Here is a 21,831-nt window from a genome sequence, read left to right as displayed (position 1 = left end):
TGACCAGTTTGAGGAAGGCAGAAGTTTATGGTGGGCTGATAGAAGGACAGAAAGCAGACCTCATCCATGCTTTTGCTCCCTAAATCAGCTATGTAGAGGCATTCTGCCTCTCAAATCAGGAAAGTTGGCAAGGACTGACTGGGTCAGATCCTACACATACTTTGTCATTTCAAAAATTGCAGCACTGAGCACAATGCCTTGCACACAGTGGGTGCTCAGTAAATTCTTACCAACTGAATAAATGTGGGACTGCAGGAGGGCCATGTCTGGGCAGGAATGGCAGCTGTGTGCTGCCATGTCTCTGATCTCAACACGCCTCGTCCTTGGAGGCTCTTTGACTCTATGAAGGGGAAGGGGTGGCTAGTCGACTGGGACGGTCGACTAGTTAAAATTTTTCTTTGGGACTAGTGAGGTGTGTGTTTGTTTGTTTTGTTTGTTTAGCAGGAATAAATCAAGTGAGAATAAATTAGCAGTTTTGAAGACTTAAGACAAACAGTGACATTATTATTCTCATTCTCAGTGGAGAAAGAAACTCTTCCACCATTATGTATAAAACTTGGTCAGTATTGGGTGTTTTTGAGTCAGCTAAAGTATAACCATGCATATCTGTTTGAAATCCAGCTCTTTAGTATTCTCACTTAACCACAACACAGCTCATGTCTCTGCTCATTTCCTTTAGTTTATGCTCTAAAACTCTTGCAGTTACGTAAAGGTGAGCTTCTTTATCCCTTAGTCTCTGCCTATTTGTGGCCATTATATTCCACTATCTCAATGATCTGGTTCTGACATTCTTGCCAAATAAGTTACAAGTGAGAAGGGAGGATTGCTATTAGTAGTAGCTTGAGAACAGCGCTAGTCTGACTGCAGTAGAAGGGAAGAGAAAGGTAAAAAAAATAAATAAAGCACAGTAATCTAATGGGTATGTAATGTCAGGATAAACAGCTTTATGTTCAGTATAGTAGGACATTGCTATAACGTAAGGCATATTAGTGATGTATATAAACTTCAAGTCATTTTTAAAAGTACAAGGTAACTGTTTATTGTTACCTGTTGAAGAAACAGGAGCAAGTACATGGCTTTTAGATAAAGCAAAATGGTGCTCCCAGAGAGTATACTCAGGTGTACTTATATACCCAGAAAACTTAACCTTCCAAACCAATTTATATACTAGATTTAGATTTGATGTAACTGTATTTGTTTTACTATATGTAAATACATTACTTGATTTATATGCAGAATTTCTCCCTAGTAGAAGGGGTTATTCTGAGTTTTATTTTTTTAATTTCTTTTTGCCAACATAAATAATACCATTTAGAAATCATTAATGATCTTCCTCTATAATATATATGGGATAACCCTCAAACTTATCACTATAGCTGTTGCTTTGATAATTTTAATTTTGTAATTTTAGGCTGCATGAAGCTCTCTCTTTGAAAAATTTACTTTTCATTTTCATTGTTACAGTACATTTAGTGTAAAAACAACTCAATTCTAAAAAGCAAAATAGTGTTTTTCGATTCTGGGAGACAACCTCCTTCAACTCCACTGACTCTCACATTATTTACCTCCATCTCATTAAGTAACTTGCTTTATTTTGCTCTGTTAGTTTTTTCAATTTTAGGTATCATCTGTTGACTTTCTGGTGGGCAAAGTAAAGATTTAGCTCTCTTTCACCATCCTGTTATTCCCACGGACCATTTTAAGGTTCTGTTATAGTTATGATTTAAGTTAGCTTGGTAGTTTTTACCTTAGAGCTTTTCACAACTAGGCCATATGGAATACTGTCACTACTTTCCCCCCCCCCCCCCCCACCTACCTTTTTGGATGGAGTTTTTTTCTTTCTTTTTTTTTGTGCTTGTCACTAATTTCTCCCCAAATTCCCATTCATTTGTGCCAACTTCCTTTTAATATGTTTAGATCCATAAGGTATGTCTTAGAGATGTCTTCTGTTTGCTGTGTTCATTTGGTTTACTCCAGCTTTGCTACACACCTGTTGGGTTGGTGTATCCTTTCACTATCATATTAGGTATGTTAATCCCCAACTTCCTTCTTGATTTGTCACCTCTAACTACCTCCTTGAGAAAGTGTGTGGGAGATAAATTTCTTGAGATCTTGCATATCTCACATCACACTCCATAGGTTGGCTAGATAAAGTTCCAGGCTGTGAATAACTTTTCCTTAGAATTATTTTGAAGGCATTGGCTCACTGTTTTCTCTCTTCTAAATGCATCAGAAATACAGTGCTATTCTCATTTTTTTTGCATGTGTACGTTCCCTCTCACTCCCACCTCAGACCTCTTCATATGTAGAATTTTGAAATTTTTCCAATGGTATGTCTTGGAGTGGATCATCCATTGTGCTGGGTAAACTTTTATGTATGGAAAGTCGAATTCTTCAGTTCTGGGAAATTTCCTTGAGTTATCTGTGGATTTCCCTCAATTTTGTTTCTTTCTGAAAAAATAATGCTATTTGGATGTTGGACTTCCTGGATTAATTAATCTTCCAATATTCTTATTCTGTTTACTATCTTTATGCTTCCTTCTGGAAGGTTTCCTAAAAAAAATCTTTGTAACTATATAGTTTTCCTGTTTTCTGCTATCAGATTTTTTAATTTCCAAGAGAGTTTTTGTTTTAATATTCCTTTGTTTTGACTTTTCTATTAAAGGCCTTTTCACACTCTTGGCTGTCTGCTCTTTTTAAGAGTGGGATCCTAAAAAGGTGATTGGAAGGTCTGTTTGGGGAGAGGGGTCTGGCTTATTGAATGTGAGCCTCACTCCTATGGTCTGGCTGAGTTGTTCCATTGGGAAAGCTGTAGATCTTTCCTTTTATATAGGTAACATTCCCGTGAGAAGGCTTGTTTATCTTCTAAGAATACAAGCCAAGCTGCCAGACTTCTAAGAGTAAAGGGCAGAAAGCAAGCTTAGAAGTTCAGCTTTCAGTGCATAATCTGTTTGTTTTCAGTAAGGCACACCCACTCCAATGGGTAAATACATTCACCAGGTATTTACCCTCAAGTTTTATACCAGCTTGGGGTGGGGGTGGGTCAGATCTTTGGGTACACAGAGGGAGAGGAGCCACGTGTGTATTTGCTTCTTAGTATTCTTTCAGTCTACCCCCTTTCAGCCCCACCTTCACCCACATTTCAGTTACCTGGTGTCACTAACTCAACTTGAGCCTTCTGGAAGCTCTGATATAAATCAAGTTGCTTTTCAGCTTTCCCATTGCTGGCTTCAGCATTCATCTTTGTTTTCTCTAAAGACTTTTCACTTGCCAAAGTCTTATTTTTCATATTCTGCTCTTATGCCTGTAAAAGACTTAATATTTCAGTAAGGTTTGAGAAGGGAGCAGAGGCTGTTGTGTGCAGTTATTTTGCCATGTGCCGTCTTTAACCCTGTATTTTCCCAAAATCTGTATACCTTTTTTCAAGCGAAGATAACTTGAATTCCATCCAGACACACAGAAACGGAGCAGGTCCTCCACTTGATTTCTTCATATTCTTTGTAATACAGTGCACATATCAGGGAAAATGTAGTAAATGACCTGAAAACTTAGTTTATTACATGAATCCTGACCTGTGATGTCATGGTTCAAAACTTACTGAATGTTCTGGGCTCGCTTTAAAACAAACGAGTGTTTTTTCAAAAAATTACATTTACTGGGTGACAGTTAATTACGCAACATATTTTATACTTATTTTACTCCATTACCAATAACAGAATCGAGCTAGTTATGCTCAATGCATGTGGCCCAGTTTCCAGAACTGGAGAACTACATGGAGTTCTCAGTCGTTCCCTGTCAAGAGGGAATACCTAATTCAGTTTTCCATATTTTATCCTCAAGCAGGCCCCTTTCTCCAGAATGCACTTTTTCCTGTAAACTAGTCACTCTACTTTTATAGTTGGCACTGTGAAATGAGACAAAGCCATATTCGTTCCACCTGCCTGTTTCTTCCACGGTGAGAACAAGAAGCAGGTTGGACTAAGCTATGCAGATGCCCTTCTTCCAAAACAGTGGGGCTAAGGTGCTGCTCTGGAGCCGGTTCAGAAAACAACGAGCAAAACTGGTCATCCCCCCACTACTGCAAACTACAAGAGATTGCACCCGTTGCCTTCCTTGTCGGTTCCAGAAGGAGCGGGCTCTGAGGTCCCCGCAGCTTTCTTCGCCCCTTCAGCACCATTCCCCAGCTTCTCGGCCCGAGCTCGGTCTGAGCTGCACTGGAAGGTGACAGAGTGTCCATTGGCAACACAGTCCTATCCAGTAGCTGAGCAGCTGTGCGAGGATGCCAGGACTGGAGAGGCAGCACGCACGCTCATCTCCAGCGCTGCCTGGGAGCTCTTCTCCAGCTCCGCCCGGAACGAAAACGCCCTTGGGCTCAGAGAGCTATCGCACGGGCGCTCTCGGCAGCCAGGGCCTCCTCCGGACCCCATAAGAGCCCAGGCCCGCTGCTGAAGCCCTTGGGACCAGAGTACAGGCCGCCGCAGAGACAACCCTTCCAAACCTGGAAAACAGGAAAGCACGCCTCCCTGCTTTACGGCAAGGGCGCCCAGGTTTGCGACAGTGTGACGCTGCCACTTTTGGCGGGAAAAGCGCTGCATTTGGATTGCTGTGGTGGCAGGCAGAGGACCGTCGGGTGAGGAAGGCGGCGGGCAGCGTAGCGAGGGGCTCTGCAGAGGAATTCTGGGTCCGCCTTGGATGCGGGAGTGCACAGCAATGGGTTCAGGGCTCGGAGAGTCTCCGTGGAGGGGCGGTTTCAGAGAGCAGAGGAGGAGGGTCCGGGATCCCGCGGTCTGGGTGGCAGAGGGACTGCAGACGCCAACCCTGGGCTAGCCTGTATGCCACCCAGTCCTCCCTTCCGCCTCACCCGGCAGGCTGGCTCCGCCCCGATCCCCTTCGGCCAGGGGACGCTGCGGGGCAGAGAGGAGGAGTTGCGGTGGTCATAGCTACCTTCCCCATACCTCCCACCCGCCTCCACATCCCCCGGGAGGCACCAGCCCCCAGGTCTCACCACCACCACTGCTCCATCCCTTCCCGGACAGGAACGGGCGCGTCTGAGCATGCAGTGTGTGTGCCAGTGGAAGCGCACGGGACCCAACGCCCCAGTTTAGGATACTTGGCTGTGGTTTAGACGGGAATGAAATATGGGTGATGAGGTGCCAGGGGAAACCAGAGTTGTTATTTATATTGAGGACTCCTGGTAGGACGCGGGGCCCCGCGGCTACACAGGTGATGGGAGGTCGAACTCATCCCTCTTCTTTTCTGGCTCCTGCCCCTTGCAGCCTGGGTGCCCCGCGGAGTTATGGCAGTGCCCTTCGTGGAAGACTGGGATCTGGTGCAGACGCTGGGCGAAGGCGCCTACGGAGAGTGAGTCGGCGCCCTTCCCACCCCCACCCCTGTTCATTTTAATGCCCTGGGCGCTTAGAAAACAGGTCTCTACTTTTGCAATCCAAGACCTGTGGGGACTGAAAGCTATATGATCTTTTGTAAGGACTTCGTTTTCTTTTATATTTTCTTTGTAAAGAGCTGAAAGGGACCTCTAAAGTCAGTTTCTCCTGCCACATACTCCTTCCTTGGGGTTTAGGAGTAGTGCTTAAATGAACGGACTATCAGATGGAGTTTGACTGCCTGGCGCCAGCCAGCCAGCCACATCCTCAGTCTGTCACTTGCCCTGCGGGTCATTGTTTTGTTCTTAAGCAAGCGCCTTAGTGTCCTTGAGTGCCTATGTTTTCTTAGCCGTAAGAGAGCAATAATGGTGCTTACCTTATCTATGGGTGCTTAGGACAGTGACCACAGGATTACTGAATGTTAGGTAATGTTATTAAAATTGATTGAGTAGAGGATGTGTATTCGTGATGGGGCCTAGAATGGCTATTACCCCATTTTCTTTTCTCAAGCGTGTGTTCAGTGACTTGGTTATACAGCATAGGACTGGCACATTATGTCAGTACCTCATTTGTTTGTACCTCACCTTTCAAAAAGGAGTTGAATCTTTTGAGAATATCACGGGAACCATTCCCATGGTTTCTCCTTGGTGGACGAATTTGATAAAGGTAAAATAGTTGGGTGGGTTGTGTTGAATCTTTTGAGGTTTTAAAAAGAAATGGAATTCAGGTGTCCGGAGTGTTAATACTTTTCCTTTCTCTTTGTAGAGTCCAACTTGCTGTGAACAGAAGAACTGAAGAAGCAGTTGCAGTGAAGATTGTTGACATGAAGCGTGCCGTAGACTGTCCAGAAAATATTAAGAAAGAGATCTGCATCAATAAAATGTTAAATCACGAGAACGTGGTGAAATTCTACGGCCACCGGAGAGAAGGCAATATCCAGTATCTGTTTCTGGAGTATTGTAGCGGGGGAGAGCTTTTTGATCGCATAGGTATGGAAAAGATTTAAGATAATTATTCTGCTAAAGAAGTCTCTAAATTTGTTTTTTAAACTTGGGTGTGCTCTTTGGTCAGCATCCATTCAGAACTGTTTATGCAACAATTGGAGTAAATTGTTTTGTTTTTGCAACTTGGCACCTGAAAGCATAAAGTCTGTCAAGAAAACGTTCTTCCCAAGTTGTCTAAGTGATTTGAGTTGGTAATGTTGTTTCGTAGATTTTAAGAATGATAATACTTCATGGTGAGCTATTATAGATGTGGTGCATTGTTTGCCTATACAATTTTTTGTAGACACTTGAGTTACATGAAATCATTGCATATATTTACAGATCCCAAATAATAGCATGTTGTTATTTTTCTTTGTTATTTGTTTACATGAAATAATTTACAGTTTTCTACGATTGCTGTTATATATACGAAGTAAACTCTGTTTCTGCTACTTAAATGTTCTATGTAGACTCAAAGGCTTGATGTTATAGAACACTGAGAAGTACATAAAATATATTCTGTGGACCTAAATTTATTATTTAAAGCCATCCTATTAAAATTGATTTTTAGAATCTTCAGTATTTAATCTCAGGAGAAAGTTGAGTGTAAAAGAAATCATGAATTAATAAAGAAGATCAAGATATAATAACTAACAGTAGGACATTTCTTAATAAAACTGTGTTTCCTAAAGAAACTTCATTGGTATCCGTGACTGGTATGAAAAGTCAAATACGAAGTTTAAATCTGTTGTTAAATATTTAGTGAAATTAGCTCAGATTTGCCTAGGCTTCCACTTTGGCAATTACATTTCAGGAGTGGAAAAATATTGCTGTAACATTTTGATGAATTTGATGTAACAATTTGAAAGATCAAATAAATCACGGTTAATGTAAGATAAGCAGGGGCTTTCAAGGGATGGTTTGCATTCTCGGTTTGGATAATAGTTTGTTATTTCTCTCTGTAATTTTCCTGTAATATTAATTTGTTTTTACCATGTAACAGATGGGGAAATGTGAATTACTAAGTAAGTTACTAAGTAAGAAATGAGAGTTATTATTCAATGTGTTTCTGGACTCCAGAGTCTTTTGTTGGCATGAGTGCTTGCTGAAGTCCAGTCACAAATGTTTAATCTTAGAAATAGGAAGACTGTGTGGTTGATTCCTGATTATATTTACCTGGTCAACTAACTTTCATAATTAATTCTTGTAGAGCCAGACATAGGCATGCCTGAACAAGACGCTCAGAGGTTCTTCCACCAACTCATGGCAGGGGTGGTAGGTGCAGTTGTCTCATTTCCTTTTACTTAAAGTAGCATGAATGCGGTCAGTTACTAAATTCCGATATGCTTCCCTTTGCTTTCTACTTAGGTTTATCTGCATGGTATTGGAATAACTCATAGGGATATTAAGCCAGAAAATCTCCTTTTGGATGAAAGGGGTAAGTTGAGTGTCTTGTCACTGCTACCTAAATTATTTTAACACAGCCAAATAAGAGTGTTTTGAGGCTTTTCCTTTAGTGACATTTCAAGGCAAACAATCTGAAAAGTCTTGGGAATTTGGGCGACTTGTGGTATATTTAAACTTAACAAATCCTTCATGATGTCATGGATGAGACAGAGAAATCTAAGCTAGATGCCAGGGTAGCTCACTAGATGAACAGTCTTAAACAACTCTTTAATGATTAATAAATGAACGTGAATAGAATAGTGCCCGGCACATAGTAGGCTTTCAAAAATATTTATTGAATGAATGAGTTTAGCAGACCAGAGAGGTGGGTCAGATTTAATAATAAGTTGTTTTCCATTAGGGAAAAATCTAATGTCCAATATTTGGATTGAAAAAAGTACCAGATAAGTACTGTTGAATGGCATATCTTTGGCAGCAAAGCAGGTTAAAAGTTCATAACAGTCACCAGTGTAATTTGGTCAGTGGAAAGCTAACGTGAGGCCACACCAGAAATAATGGGTATCCTGGGGAAATACTGTAGGAGGCCTGTGGGCCACTGAAGTACTTTTGTAGGAGAGTGACCAGAATGAGGAAAGGTGTAGAAACTTTGTAGAATAAGGAGTATTTGAAAAAACTCAGGGAAACCTGCTAACTGTTCCATACAGTTCTTCAGAACACTTGGGGGGAAACTGTGCAGAGCAACTTGGACTGATACAAGCAAGGGTGACCCTTCTTAAGGGGTCTGTCCAGAAAAGAAATAGGTTGCTTTGGAAAACAGTGAATTTGTAACATGTGCATCATACACTAGATTGTTGATTATTAGGGACACTGTGAAGGGAATTTAAACATGGCTTAGAGAGTTAGACCAAAGTGCTTTTAAGATTTCGTTCAATGTTAAGTTTACTGTTTTCTGGCAGGATTGTTCCCCACAACAAGTAACAGTGCACTGTCTCATCTGCCTCTTTCTGACTTCTTCCTGAGCTCATATGAAGGTCAATTCTTCCTAATTGACCTTCATATGAGGGACTAAATTTAGAAAAGCCAGCTTATATAAAAAACAGAGATGTGAATATGTAAAACTATCTGGAAAATGAAAACTTTGTTCCCAAACTAAAAATCTTGGGTTTTTTTCTCTTTCTAAAAATAAAATATGATCGTGAAATGAGATTAAAAGTATAAAGAAGAAAAAGATCACTCAAAACCCACCAGTTACTGTTTTAGTGAATATCTTTGTTAATAGTTTGGTAGATATCTTTTAGCAGTCCTTTTATTAGGTCATTTACTAACCTCGCTATCCAAGAGCTTCCTTTGGTTATTTAGCCTTCTGTAAGTTGTTTCATGAGGCACGTAGCAAAATTTTAGATATTCAAAAAATCTGGTATATAGGGAAAAAGGAACTGTAGAATAGCCTGTTGACGAACCCTGAGAAAAGAAAGCAGAAGCTGGGAGAATTCCCTTTGCTTCTATTTTTCATTCTCTTACCTTTTGAATCCTAAAAGCCTTGAGGGTATTATCATCAATTCTCCTTCCTCATTTAGAAGTTATTTAGAAATAAATTCTTTTTTAATTAAATGCCGGTTTCAATCTACATAAAATCCTGTGAAAAAAGAGGGATTAAAAAAAAAAGAATCCTGGCTGGTGTGGCTCAGTGGGCTGAGTGCCGACTTAGAACCAAAGTGTCTGTTTTGATTCCCAGGCAGGGCACATATCTGGGTTGTGAGCCATGTTCCCAGTAGGGGGAGCTCTAGAGGCAACCACACATTGATGTTTCTCCCGCTCTTTCTCCCTTCCTCTCTCTCTAAAAAAATTTTTTTAATCTTAAAAAAATAAAAAAACATTTAGAAAAGAAGGATCGCATGTCTCTAAAATATGAGAGGCAGTATAGCGTAGGGTTAAAAGCTTGAGCTTCAGAGTCATTGGAACCAAGGTTTAATCTAGGCTGCCTCATAGGGTGTATGGCCTTGGGTAAGTTGCTTCACTCCTCGCTCTGCTTCACTGTCTTCATTTTAAAATGGGAATATAAATATAAGAGTATCTACTTGGGTTGTGAGTATAAAGGAGATACATATGAACACCAGTGTGCCCCCAGCTTACACAATGAAACATTACATGTGTACGCACTGCTCACAGCTTTTTGTTTATAGCAAAAACTAGAAACAACCTAAATATCTATCAGCCATAGAACACACAGATTACAAAATGGGTGATTTATAGCTACAATTAATTATGTGGATGAAATTCTGGAATGTGATATGTAGCAAAAAAATGGTAGAGGAATTCATATAAGTATGATTCTATGAAGTTCAAAAATATATAAAACCAAATGTATTGTTTAGATATACAAACATGGAGAAAATCACAAGAAAGGGCATAATAAAACTCAGAATGGTGCTTATTTCTGAGAAGGTGAGGAAGAACATATTTTGGGAAGTGTTTAAGGGGATTTCAGAGGAGATAAAAGTTCTTACACTGGGTGTTGGGTGAGTGGGTGTTCATTGTCATTGTATTCTTCATATCTTGCATCTTATTTAAATATTTTTTGTTTCTATCCAATAATAATCATCTTAAAAAAAGAAAACATTGCCAATATAGTTGAAGTCCTCCTGTGTATTTCTCCCTTTTTCTCAGAAGTAACCACACTCTTTAATTTAGAATTTATTATTTGCAGTTCTCTAACCTGTTTTATGTTCCACATGTAAAAAAAGAACAAAACCCAAGGAATACTGAGGTCATTCGTCAGTGTTTTTAATGATTACTACTAATAAGTAACTTGGAACTCAATCTCAGTGGTTTATAGGATTGTGTCACGTGTAAAGGTAATTACAGTAGGGCCCTCCCAACTCTAAGAGGTAAACATCATCAATGGCTTACATGTTATATTGTGCAGATGTAAGTGATTTTTAAAGAATCCCCTATTTTGGGACAGTTGCTTGTAGCTTAAAAAAAAATAGAACAGTGATGACTGCTCTGTGAGTTTGCCCACATACCCAATATAAAAATTGGGTCATGTTATTGTAATGAATATTTGTTATGATGCTTGCCCTTTTCTCCCACTTATACCCAATTCTGTGTCAGAACATGTAGATATACCTTTTTAAAAACAGTTAGTTATATAGTTTCATTGTGTACATTAATAATAAGATTTAATCACTTCTTTACTGATGGACACTTAAGTTATTTACAGTTAATACTGCTATGAATGTCCTTATGTTTGTGAGTTTGTAGGTGTACGTTTTCCTATGGGTGTGGTCCTAGAAGTAGAAATTGATAGTTCAAAGAGTGTGAATATTTCAGATTTTGACGTCCTTTGCCAGATTGCCCTCTGAAAAGGTTGAAAATAGGGAATCTTCCCTGACCCTAAGACTAGATTCCTTTGCTACAAGGTTTTACAGTGTTCTGTGTCTTCCCGACCTGCGCATCAGATGTCCGTGGTTGGTCTTCTCTGGTAGTTTCTCTCACCACGTTGGCTAGCACAAGCATCACTCTGTTCCAGCAGTCACTCCCCAGGTGGAAGTTAAACTGAAGGTTCTGCCTGCAGTTTGTATGTGTTGAAGATGGGAAGTTAGAGTGGGAATTCGCTTTTCTGGTTTGTTTTCTATACAGAGTTCCTCCTCCTTTTCTAAACTTACCCACTTCGACAAGAAGTTCTAGTGGTTTGTACATCTTTAGTTTCGGTGTGTCTTTATATACAGGGGTAGGCAAAAGCAGGTGTAGAGTTGTGAGCATAAGAAACACAGAGTTAATAAAGCGATCGTAATCATCGTAACCCATGTATCTTTTTCCATATGAACAACTGAAGCCTACTTTTGCCCACCCCTGTATTTCCTTCCTGCCAGCAGGGCTTGTTGGCTGCTGGCAGAGCTATGCCTAATCATTGTCTATGCCTCCTGCCCGCTGCACACCCCAGGAAGGGCTCAGCTCTGCGCTCAGCCCAGGTCCAGAGTGGTGCCCTTTTCCAGAAGGGCAGGCCCTTTTGGCTCCAGGGTCTTTCTTTAATTCATTTTGTGCATTGACGATATTTCTCTGAGTAGAAGCAATGAGTTCTTTTGCTAATTTTAGCTAGAGAATGATGTCTTATTTCTTCCTTCTAAAAACTGGTCATTTTAAGGTAGACAAGTTCTATAAACCTTAAGTAACACCGGTGATTTTCCAATAAAACTGTATTTATTTAAATGTATCTAGTTATGAAACATTTTTACCCTGTGCCATCTCTTTTTCCTTGGTGTAGATAACCTCAAAATCTCTGACTTTGGCTTGGCAACTGTGTTCAGGCATAATAACCGTGAGCGCTTGTTGAACAAGATGTGTGGGACTTTACCGTACGTTGCTCCAGAACTTATAAAGAGAAAAGAGTTCCATGCAGAACCAGTTGATGTTTGGTCCTGTGGAATAGTACTCACCGCAATGTTGGCTGGAGGTGAGAACTGTCTCATCGTTAGAAAACTCCTGTTCTGTAAGAAGACAGATCTGTTATACCAAGATCAATGAAAGAAACCAAGGGTATCCATATTTATATGACAATATTTTAATGGTGAATTTTTTATAACTAGGTTGGAACTTCTAATCCCAACAGTTTTACAAAATGAGGGATGTGTAGCTGTGATTGAAATACCACAGTAGCTCTTGGTTTGAAGACTCATGTGAATACTTTTGGGAAGAGTAGGGCAGGAAGTGGTTCCTGCGTCTCTGAGTGCCTCTGAAACTTCTGTGAGTTGGTACTTAGTTTGAACACTGTATCGGATTAACCTGGAGGAAATGGATTCGCATCGTTGATTATTTTTCCTTGGAACCTTTACTGCATGATGACCTGAACACTCAGGAAACTGGGACTTGTTTCCTTTTTAGAGTTGCCGTGGGACCAGCCCAGTGACAGCTGTCAGGAGTATTCCGATTGGAAAGAGAAGAAAACATACCTCAACCCTTGGAAAAAAATCGATTCTGCTCCTCTAGGTAAGTGGGTTGTCCTGAATGAAAGCATGGATTTGGATAATGAAGCGTAGTACTGTTTGATTTTTTTTAATTACATGTTTTTAACTTTTAAATGATTGCGTAAATAATCTATGATTCATGTAGATAAATTTAAACATGCTAAATAAAATTTTTTAAAGTCCTATAATCCCTCAGAAATAGCTCCTTTTAATATTTTGATATGTGCTTCTATACTTTGTTGTAAAAATATTTAAAAATATGTAAGTACATATACATGCAACTTTGTAACTTTTTAGTGTTAATGCTTTGGGAGCTTGTCCATGACGACAATTACAGGCCCACGTCACTGTTTTGAGACTCTAAGGTGTCCTGCTGAATGGATATTCCTTATTTCACTCATCCGGTTCGCTTTGTTAGATTTAGATTTTCTTCCTAATTTTACTGTTATGAAAGATATGATGATTGTCCATATAACTTAATCCTTGGCCATACCTTTAAATTATTAATTAAAATAAAACCCCAGATGTGGAATTGCAGGGTCAAGAATGTATGTACTTTTTAATTATTCTGGTTTACTTTGCCAAGTTGCTTTTCAGAAAGTTTATATCATTTCATCACAATCTCATTAGTCTACATTAAGAAATATTTAAATAATCAGATAGACCTATAAAAATATATTCACTGTTTTTTGTTATTTTAAATTTAGTACTAATGAGGTTATATATCCACTATGTATTTATTAGTTTTCTTTAATGTATTGTCATTAGATCTTTGCATCTATTCATTTCTTATTGACTCTGTTGGGGTGGCACTGGTAACAGAATCGGTGGGTTTCGGGTGGCCGGCTCCCTAACGCACGAACACCACTGCGTGTCCCCACCCCAGTCGGGCCTCCTTCTACCACCACTCAGGCGCCTCTTCCCTCTTCCACCTCCTACCTTTGCATTCATTACAGATGTTTCTCATAATTTGTCATATTTCTATTTTGTTTATGCTATTTTGACATGCAAAACGGCTTATATTTTTATTTATTTAAATCTATTATCTTGTCCTTTGTGGTTCCTGACTATATTGTCAGGTTTGGAAAGGTCTTTTCTACTCTATCACTAGAAAAAACTTTCCTATGTTTTTACTTGTGTTTTTATGACTTCATTTTTTTCAGTTAAGCCTTTTGTCCATTAGAAAATTATTTTTGTGGTAGGAGATAGTTGAATTCCTTGTCAAGATAATTAAGATAGCTTAAGATACTGGAAAGTAAACTTTTTAAAAACTACATGAATGAGTACTTAACATGACAGTAGAACAGGTTTGATATTGAAAATAGATGAGAGAGTTTCTTGTATATTTTTGTTAATGTCACCTAGGGAGAAACATTTCTACCTGGCCCATGGGCTACTTTTTACCAATAATTGAGACTCAGGTGTGGGCAGCACGTCCTAAGGTGTAGACAGTAGCGAAGGACAACTGCATGAAAGTAAAGCCATAGATGATAGTAGCTTTAATAATTTATTCTTTCTCTCCCTTTCGAGTAATATTTAGACGTAAGGAGACCAAGAGAATGTTCCGTACACAGGCTGCAGGCTTTTCTGTTCTTTGTGACTCTTTTGTAAATGTTGTCTCCATGTTTTGTTTTCAGCTCTGCTGCATAAGATCCTAGTTGAGAACCCATCAGTAAGGATTACCATCCCAGACATCAAAAAAGACAGATGGTACAACAAACCACTCAAGAAAGGTAAGGTCTTTAACGTACAAGTGTTTTTTTCTGTGAGCGTAAAGAACTTGCAGAGTCGCTATCACAAGTCAACAGCACAGGCAGCTGTGGGATTGTGTGGTGGGAAAAACAGAAATGTAAAAAAATAATTTTGATTTTATTAATAATCATAGACCTGAAAGTCAGGGCAGTATAGCTAGTTGTAAGATCAAGTCTTAAGTGACAGAGAAAATGTGTCCTCCTGGGGAAGTCACGTTACATCTCAGGTTTGAAGATTAAAGGGGAGTTAGCCAGAGGAGTACTAACAAGATAAGTGGCACATTCAGGGCAGGGGGAGTGGCCTTGGGGGCGTCTTGAGGTTCAGAAAGGGGGGACTTAAGGAACTTGAAAGAAAGAAGGCCGGTATGGCATGGACCGTGCCCGCGTGTCCCCCGTGGTCTCAGTGTGTGGTGCATTGGAGACGCTCAGTACGTGTTGCTGAGTGAACAAATGCACAGAGCAGGGGAGAGGTCTGAGACCAGGCGGGGAAGGTAGATGGCCACCGGGTTGTGAAGGAGAACCTTCTAAGCCATGTGACCTTGTAAGCCATGTTACGAATTTTGTTACAAATTCTGTTGGGAAAACCTTTGAGAGATTTTAGAAAGGAAATGACATGATCATATATTCAGTTTTAAAAGCTCTTTTTGGCTACTTTTTTCCCCTTGCTTTTGATGTTTTTCATCCTAGATGTGAGAAGATGATAACCTGGACTAGGTTAGTGACAGTGGAATTGGAAAGAAGGGACAGATTCCAAAGAGATTTAAGAACTTTAATTGATAGGACTGGTGGTTGTTTACATGCGGGAAAGGAAGAGAATGAGGGATCAAGGATGATTCCTTAGTTGGAACAACTGTAAATAAATGGTGGCACCATTTACTGCATGTAGCTCAAGAGGAAACAGACTTAGGGAGAGATTTTATCTGATTTTGGTCGTGTTGCATTTGAGGAGCTAAGTAAAACTGTCAAATAGGTATGTGTTTGTGTGTACCAGAAAACAGGACTAGGCTTGACACATCCATTTAGGTGTTTTCTTCAAGTAGATGGTAATTTAATCAGTGGTTGATGATGAAATTGAGTGTATGACATTCTAAGGACCACCAGCATTTAAGGAGTGGGTGGAGGCTTGTCCAGTGGGTTTCATCATGTGGCAGAAGCAGTTCTGGGGGAGAGTCAGGAGGTGTTCCTAGAGCACAGTGTTTGCACAGGGCCTGGAGTCCGCTCGGGGAAGAGAAGCAGAATGTAGACAACTCAGTGAAGAAGTGTGGCTGAGAGAAGGCACCAGCTGGAGGCAGATGAGGAGTTTTTAACCCTTCTCTGGATGTTTCTTTCACCTCTCACCTTACTCTGTTTGAAGTCCAACTCTCCCCTGAGGGTACTGCTGCGTCTCAAGTAGTAGATGTTTTTTTTCCCCACACTCTTGTACCCTTGGATTTGGGGATGAGGCAGGCATCCTCTTTTTTCTTCATTGTCACTTTCTCCTGTCTTCCCATTTCCCCCTGCCAACCCCTGACTCATCCCAAACCTCATTATCAGACTCTGCCACCATCCATCATTCCTACTCGTTATAGTCACCTTCTGAACCCCAAATTAAAATTTCTTTCATGTTGTCACTCTCTCCAACACAAGGCCATGTAGTTTTTGTCATGGCTCTTGGTGATTGAAATATTCATCTGGGTGATCCTTCCAGTACCCTGCCTCACGTTTTCTTGACCTTTTTCTCTCCCAGCGCTCTCTGATCTTCAGGCATTCTGCTCCGAACTCGAGTTTATTTTTCCTCCTCCCTCTAGCACCCTGACCCCAGTGATCCTCCGCCCCTACCTGGGCTGGCAGCTGTTAATTCTGCTACCTCCTGAGGTCCTCCGTTTCACCCTCACTATTTTAAAGCCCAAGGTCAGTCACTGTAATACTTGTTCACATTCATCTTCCACTTCCTTGCCTCCTTCTCTCCTCATCATACTAATGGGCAAAACCTAACCCAAGTTTGGTCCTGTTTTCTACGAGCTCTACACTTACACCTGCACAGCTGGTTGCAGCTGGACAAGAACATAAAACAGTGTTCACTCTAAATTCAGGATCACTAATCCCGAGTGGGCCCTTAATTTTCCCAGGCAGTCATAATGCATCTCCCCACTTCTGTCACAACCCCCTCTCCTGAATCACTTTACTGTACCTCTCCTTTTCCCTTCAGCCCCTAATACCTCTTCCCCGTGCTCAGTCTCGGGTGGTGCCACTACTTCCTGTTTCACTGGGAAATAGAGGCAATCACAAGAGAACTTCCACGGGCTCTCACTACCATCTCCCCCCACCTAACTGTCTCTCTGCTCATACAGTCGTTTTCTCCCCTGTTGCTACGGATAAGTTGCTCCACATGCAAGCCAATGCTCTCTCTCGTGCATGAGACCCGATTCTCCTTTGCCTCTTCAGGGGCATTATATAGTAATTCTTCTGTCATTCTTCCCCTCTCCTGGAGCTTGTCAGCATACCAGCATGCTGTTTCTCCCATCTTAATAAAATGTGAGTAGGCTTACCAAAGTATTTGAATAAATGGATTAACAAATAAAAAGGTTGGCTAGGCTTAAGCATGTTTGAATGGTTTGGGGACAGATCCAGTTGAAAGGAAGAGGCTGGTGGTCTTGGACAGGGAGTAAAGGGGTGTCTGGGTCCCTGAGGAGATAGGAGAGGTGGGTGGGCTCAAGAGCAAGTAGAGGGGTGAATATTTGGTGGGGGGAGAGGATGGGCAAGAAGGCAAAGTAAATCAGCAGATTCGATGTAGTGTGAGGGGGTTTCCAGTGACCTTATTGTCTAGTAAATCAGCAGATTCAAGTGTAGCTGGAGGGGGTTTCTAGTGACCTTGTTGTCTGGGAAATGAGAGTCGGTCTCATGCACTAAGAACTGGTGCCTCCTGCAGGGTGGTTGGGGAGTTGGACAAGAGTGCAGAGCTTTTGAAACAGTCACTGTGGGGAGAGGGAGAGGAAATGGGCTAGAGGAACACAGCACCAAGTGTCGGTGTTGAGGGTGCAGCTGAAGGTAGTAACCATGAATTTATAGTGACTCATTTTCTGTGTAACGGTTATTCTCGTTCAGGCTTTTTCAGTGGAGTGGGGAATGTTGGATAGAGCAGATTCATAGTGTTTGTTGCCATTGTCATAAATTATTTTTTATTTTAAGAAGTTTTGATTCTTTAGCTAAGTCTCTCTGTCTTCATAGAACATTGCCCTAGTACCATAAATGGTACTGTTAAAATTATGGCCTTATACTCTAATCTTGGGACATACTTCCTGATCAGGATTTGTGCAGTTTGACAAGTGAGTCCTAGTAAGTTCATAATGACCCCAGTCCTCATAAAAATGGTGTAAAGAAGCCATTTGTTGTGTAAGTATTTTGTGTTGAGTGACTTAAGATGTAGTTTTACTGCTTCAGGTTGCCAGTTGTGTTCATTAAAAAGTTTCTGCATAGAAGCATTTGTGTTTATTTTACTTCATTTTTTTCAGGGGCAAAGAGGCCCCGAGTCACTTCAGGTGGTATATCCGAGTCTCCTGGTGGATTCTCTAAGCACATCCAATCCAGTTTGGACATCTCCCTAGTAAACAGTGCTTCTAGGTAAGATCGATTAACAAAGATCAATAATAATTCTTGAAGGTAATATTCCCATGGAAAGTAATATATGTATATGTTTTATCTTAATCATGATTGTCACTTTTATTGATGTGAGAATGTGTAATGTATTATTAAAAAGGCCTGGCAGATTTCATTTAAAGATCGATTTTTCCCCATATCCTAATGCGCCAGTGAAGAAAAAGTGAGGTACTCCAGTTCCCAGCCCGAGCCGCGGACGGGCCTTTCCCTGTGGGACAGCAGCCCTTCGTGCATCGATAAGCTGGTGCAGGGGATCAGCTTTTCCCAGCCCACGTGTCCGGATCACATGCTTCTGAACAGTCAGTTACTGGGCACCCCAGGGTCCTCACAGGTGAGAGAATTTGGTTTTCAGCTAAATAATGGAAGCCGTGTATTTTTTATTGTCTTAAAGTCCTTTTTTTTTTTAATGTATAAATCTTAAAGTATTAACACTTCATACCAGTTTTTTTGATAAGAGATAATTAGAGGAGACATTTATGTATAAGAATCTTACAGCACAGAAAAGAATTTTCACTCTAAATAGCTATTTGATGGTATGGGATTAATCCTGCTTTTCTTTACTTGGCATGTAGAATCCCTGGCAGCGCTTGGTCAAAAGGATGACACGGTTTTTTACCAAACTGGACGCAGACAAGTCTTACCAGTGCTTGAAGGAGACTTGCGAGAAATTGGGCTATCAGTGGAAGAAGAGCTGTATGAACCAGGTACATTTCACCGATTTTTTATTATATCCTTTCCTAAAGAAAAATTTAAATATTTGAGTAAAAAATTTTCATCAGTTCATTTTTAAAATTTAAAGTAATTAGTTTGGTTTGAAAAATAAACAATTGAAATGAAAGGAACTTAAGCAAAATGTTCTTTACCTTAAGAAATAATATTTCTTAAAAGATTTATTAATAACTATTAAGTTATTACAAATATTGAGACTCACGTTATTATTTCCTTAAAACCCATCTATACTTAAATTGTAACGGTAACAATTGACTCCCTTCTGTGAAAGAGGAATGGACACATTAACAATCCCACACTTCCTCCTTGTCCTCTGCTCCCACTTACCAACTTGTGTTTATATTATTATAGCATATTTGTAACATTGACATTCTACTGTCTTTAGGCTTTTCAAAAACCTTCATAATGTGAAAAACAAGTAGGGGATACTTTTCACCTCGGGCCTGAGCGGAGCGTGCACAGCCACAGGGGGAGGAAACCCTGTGCTGAGTGAGCCTGTGGAGCGAGCCTGTGGATGGGCACTGCTCCTGTTGCAGAAGCGCATCTCTAAGTCTTATCTCAGCAGTGTCACCGACCTGGGCTGTACTTTTATTTAGTTTCCTCTACTCACACATCTGGCTTGACCTGATTTTTATTGCCTTAGGTTACGGTATCAACAACTGATAGAAGAAACAATAAACTGATCTTCAAAGTGAATTTGGTAGAGATGGATGAGAAGATTTTGGTTGACTTCCGGCTTTCTAAGGTATGTGGAACAGCATATTTAAAACAAAATAAAAACTTCGTTTTGCTTAAAGAAGTTTTTGTGCATGTTCATTGTAGAAATTTTAAAAATACAAAAAAGTTTAAAGAAGAAAAGAAGAATCAAATTTACTCTTATTTTCCAGAGAAAACAGATTTTTTTTGATACTTCATTATGGTAGTCTAACCGCAACTAATATGTACTCAACTATGAATATACTCTTATGTGGAGATTATTTTAAAATGGTACTAAGTTTACGTGTACATAGCATTTAGAAACATATGGTAACTTGCTTTTTTTATTTAAGATAAATATTTGTCCTTGTCATTATGTTAAAATATAGTTTATGGAAATGTCATTTTCTTTGTAAAAGTTTTTGGGTTTTGTAGAATATGTAACTAAGTAATGAATAAGAAAAGTAAAATAATCCTAAATTATTTTTACCTTTAAAATAATTACCCTTGATAATTTCGAAGCATTTCAAATTTTTCTTATTGAATTTACATATATCTTTTTAATCAGTATTTATGATTTGTCAAAAATATTTGCACATTATAATTAATGGACTTTTATCTGTTAATAATTCTACGATTAATATTCATAGACATAGTTTTGTTCACATTTTTTCATTATTTCTTAGAAATGATTGGTACTGGGGTTATATGTAGTTTTAAAGTCCTTGACATGTAAGACAAAAATAGTGCCCTCTATTTCCTGAGACGTTGCATGTAGCTCTAAGGGAGGCTGGAGGAGGTCTCACTCTCTGTGTCGGAGATGTGCAGCAACACTGTTGTCCCGATTCTTGGATTCTTGCTTGGTATGGAATTATATCGTTAAGAGCCTAGTGTAACAAAATCTTTGTTAGCACCGAATCACTGGCTTTTTTGTTTCGGCCTTTTGGCAAGGCTCAGTGTGGTTGCACAGCTTCTTTTCAGTTTACCGACCTCCAATACGTATGGAAACAATGGCTTAGGTCCAGAGATGTCAGTCAACGCTTGAAACAGACAGGATGTCATTGGGTTGCCTCTCTGAGCCCAGTGTGGTGGGAACAATGATGGGCCTGAAGTCAAGTCAGAATGATTTATTTAGCCATTTCTTCTCCCAAGGTTTTTGACATAATTTTTGGATATTATTCCTAATATAGGGTGATGGATTAGAATTCAAGAGACACTTCCTGAAGATTAAAGGGAAGCTGAGTGATGTTGTAAGCAGCCAGAAGGTGTGGCTTCCGGCCACTTGATTGAGCTGTTGGCTTTGGAATCCCTGGTGAATATAGTACTGCTATGTTGACATTATTCTTCCTAGAGAAGATTATCCTAATGTGCAAACTGCAAACAGTAGTCTCTGAAGAATTGTCTTCATCCTGGTCAAACACTTTCCAATATTATTGTATGTTCTGCATAAAAATAATACCTATATTTTAATTGTAAATAAAACTTCGGGAAGGGATAGAATTCATTAGATATTTCTTCATCTGTGTTTACTGTCTAAATTTGAGACCCACCTGGAAAACCAAGCTTTGGGAATATCTGAGTTTACCAGCTTTTATACCAATGCAATGAAAGATGATACTCCTGTCCCATTTTTATCAAAATGGTTATATTCAAAAAGTATATATTGCCTCCACATTGGGTTAAGTGGATGGATTAGTTTAAAAAAAAATCCTTGTCACTTGTGAAGTCAACTTCGGAAAATATATCCCCAAGATTTGTACTCATTTTCAAAAGGCCCTGATGACGAGGTATGTAGACTCATTCTTGAATTATAATTATTCATTGAAATTGAAAGTTGGTATGGTTTTTCCACTGTAGTTAATAAAATATAAATATAAAATATTGGTTGATCTTTCAAGTAGCAGTTGAGCACAAACTAATGCTTAACTACATTTACTCTAAAATTACTATTGCACATTTAAAATATTTTTATATTATTCTCTACTTTCACAGCTATATTTTAATTCTTTATTACAGAAATAAATTCTATTTTGAAATTGAATAGCTAACTCTGTGGACTCATTGGTGACTAAGCTTCTAGGTGCTAAGGAATAAGAGAGAAGGGAGAAATAAGGAAGCTATAATAGAAGTAGATGTGATTCCTGGTTCCTTTGTCTCTTAGATTTATTAAGACTTGGTTCTAATAAAATTTATATTACCTTGAATGCATTAGGTTGGGACTCTGTATTCATGTACTGGTAAATTGTGCCACTGTAGACCCACAGGAAGAATACATTTCAGC

General features: G+C 39.6%; 1 protein-coding gene across 2 annotated transcripts; it reads left to right on the top strand.

Moving 5' to 3' along the window:
• Positions 1–80: 80 nt before the first annotated feature.
• On the top strand, positions 81–21,598 carry CHEK1 (checkpoint kinase 1). Of its 2 annotated transcripts, none has more exons than XM_037134169.2 (13): positions 81–4,630; positions 5,277–5,361; positions 6,147–6,370; positions 7,575–7,639; positions 7,733–7,802; positions 12,039–12,227; positions 12,656–12,760; positions 14,376–14,471; positions 17,981–18,089; positions 18,279–18,456; positions 18,698–18,829; positions 19,498–19,599; positions 20,741–21,598. In XM_037134169.2, exons 2-13 carry the CDS (start codon positions 5,297–5,299, stop codon positions 20,834–20,836), a joined length of 1,431 nt encoding a protein of 476 aa, XP_036990064.1. In that variant the 5' UTR covers positions 81–4,630; positions 5,277–5,296; the 3' UTR covers positions 20,837–21,598. The 2 variants fall into 2 exon arrangements, with proteins under 2 accessions (XP_036990064.1, XP_053515411.1); XM_053659436.1 differs by lacking the exon at positions 81–4,630 and adding an exon at positions 4,653–4,681.
• Positions 21,599–21,831: the final 233 nt, after the last annotated feature.

This window comes from Artibeus jamaicensis, unplaced genomic scaffold (genome assembly GCF_021234435.1).
Source record: "Artibeus jamaicensis isolate MK-2021 breed Jamaican fruit bat unplaced genomic scaffold, CSHL_Jam_final scaffold_660, whole genome shotgun sequence".
Classification (NCBI taxonomy): Eukaryota; Metazoa; Chordata; class Mammalia; order Chiroptera; family Phyllostomidae; genus Artibeus; species Artibeus jamaicensis.
Note: the sequence above shows the minus strand (reverse complement) of the source record. Positions and strands in the feature narration are given on the sequence as shown.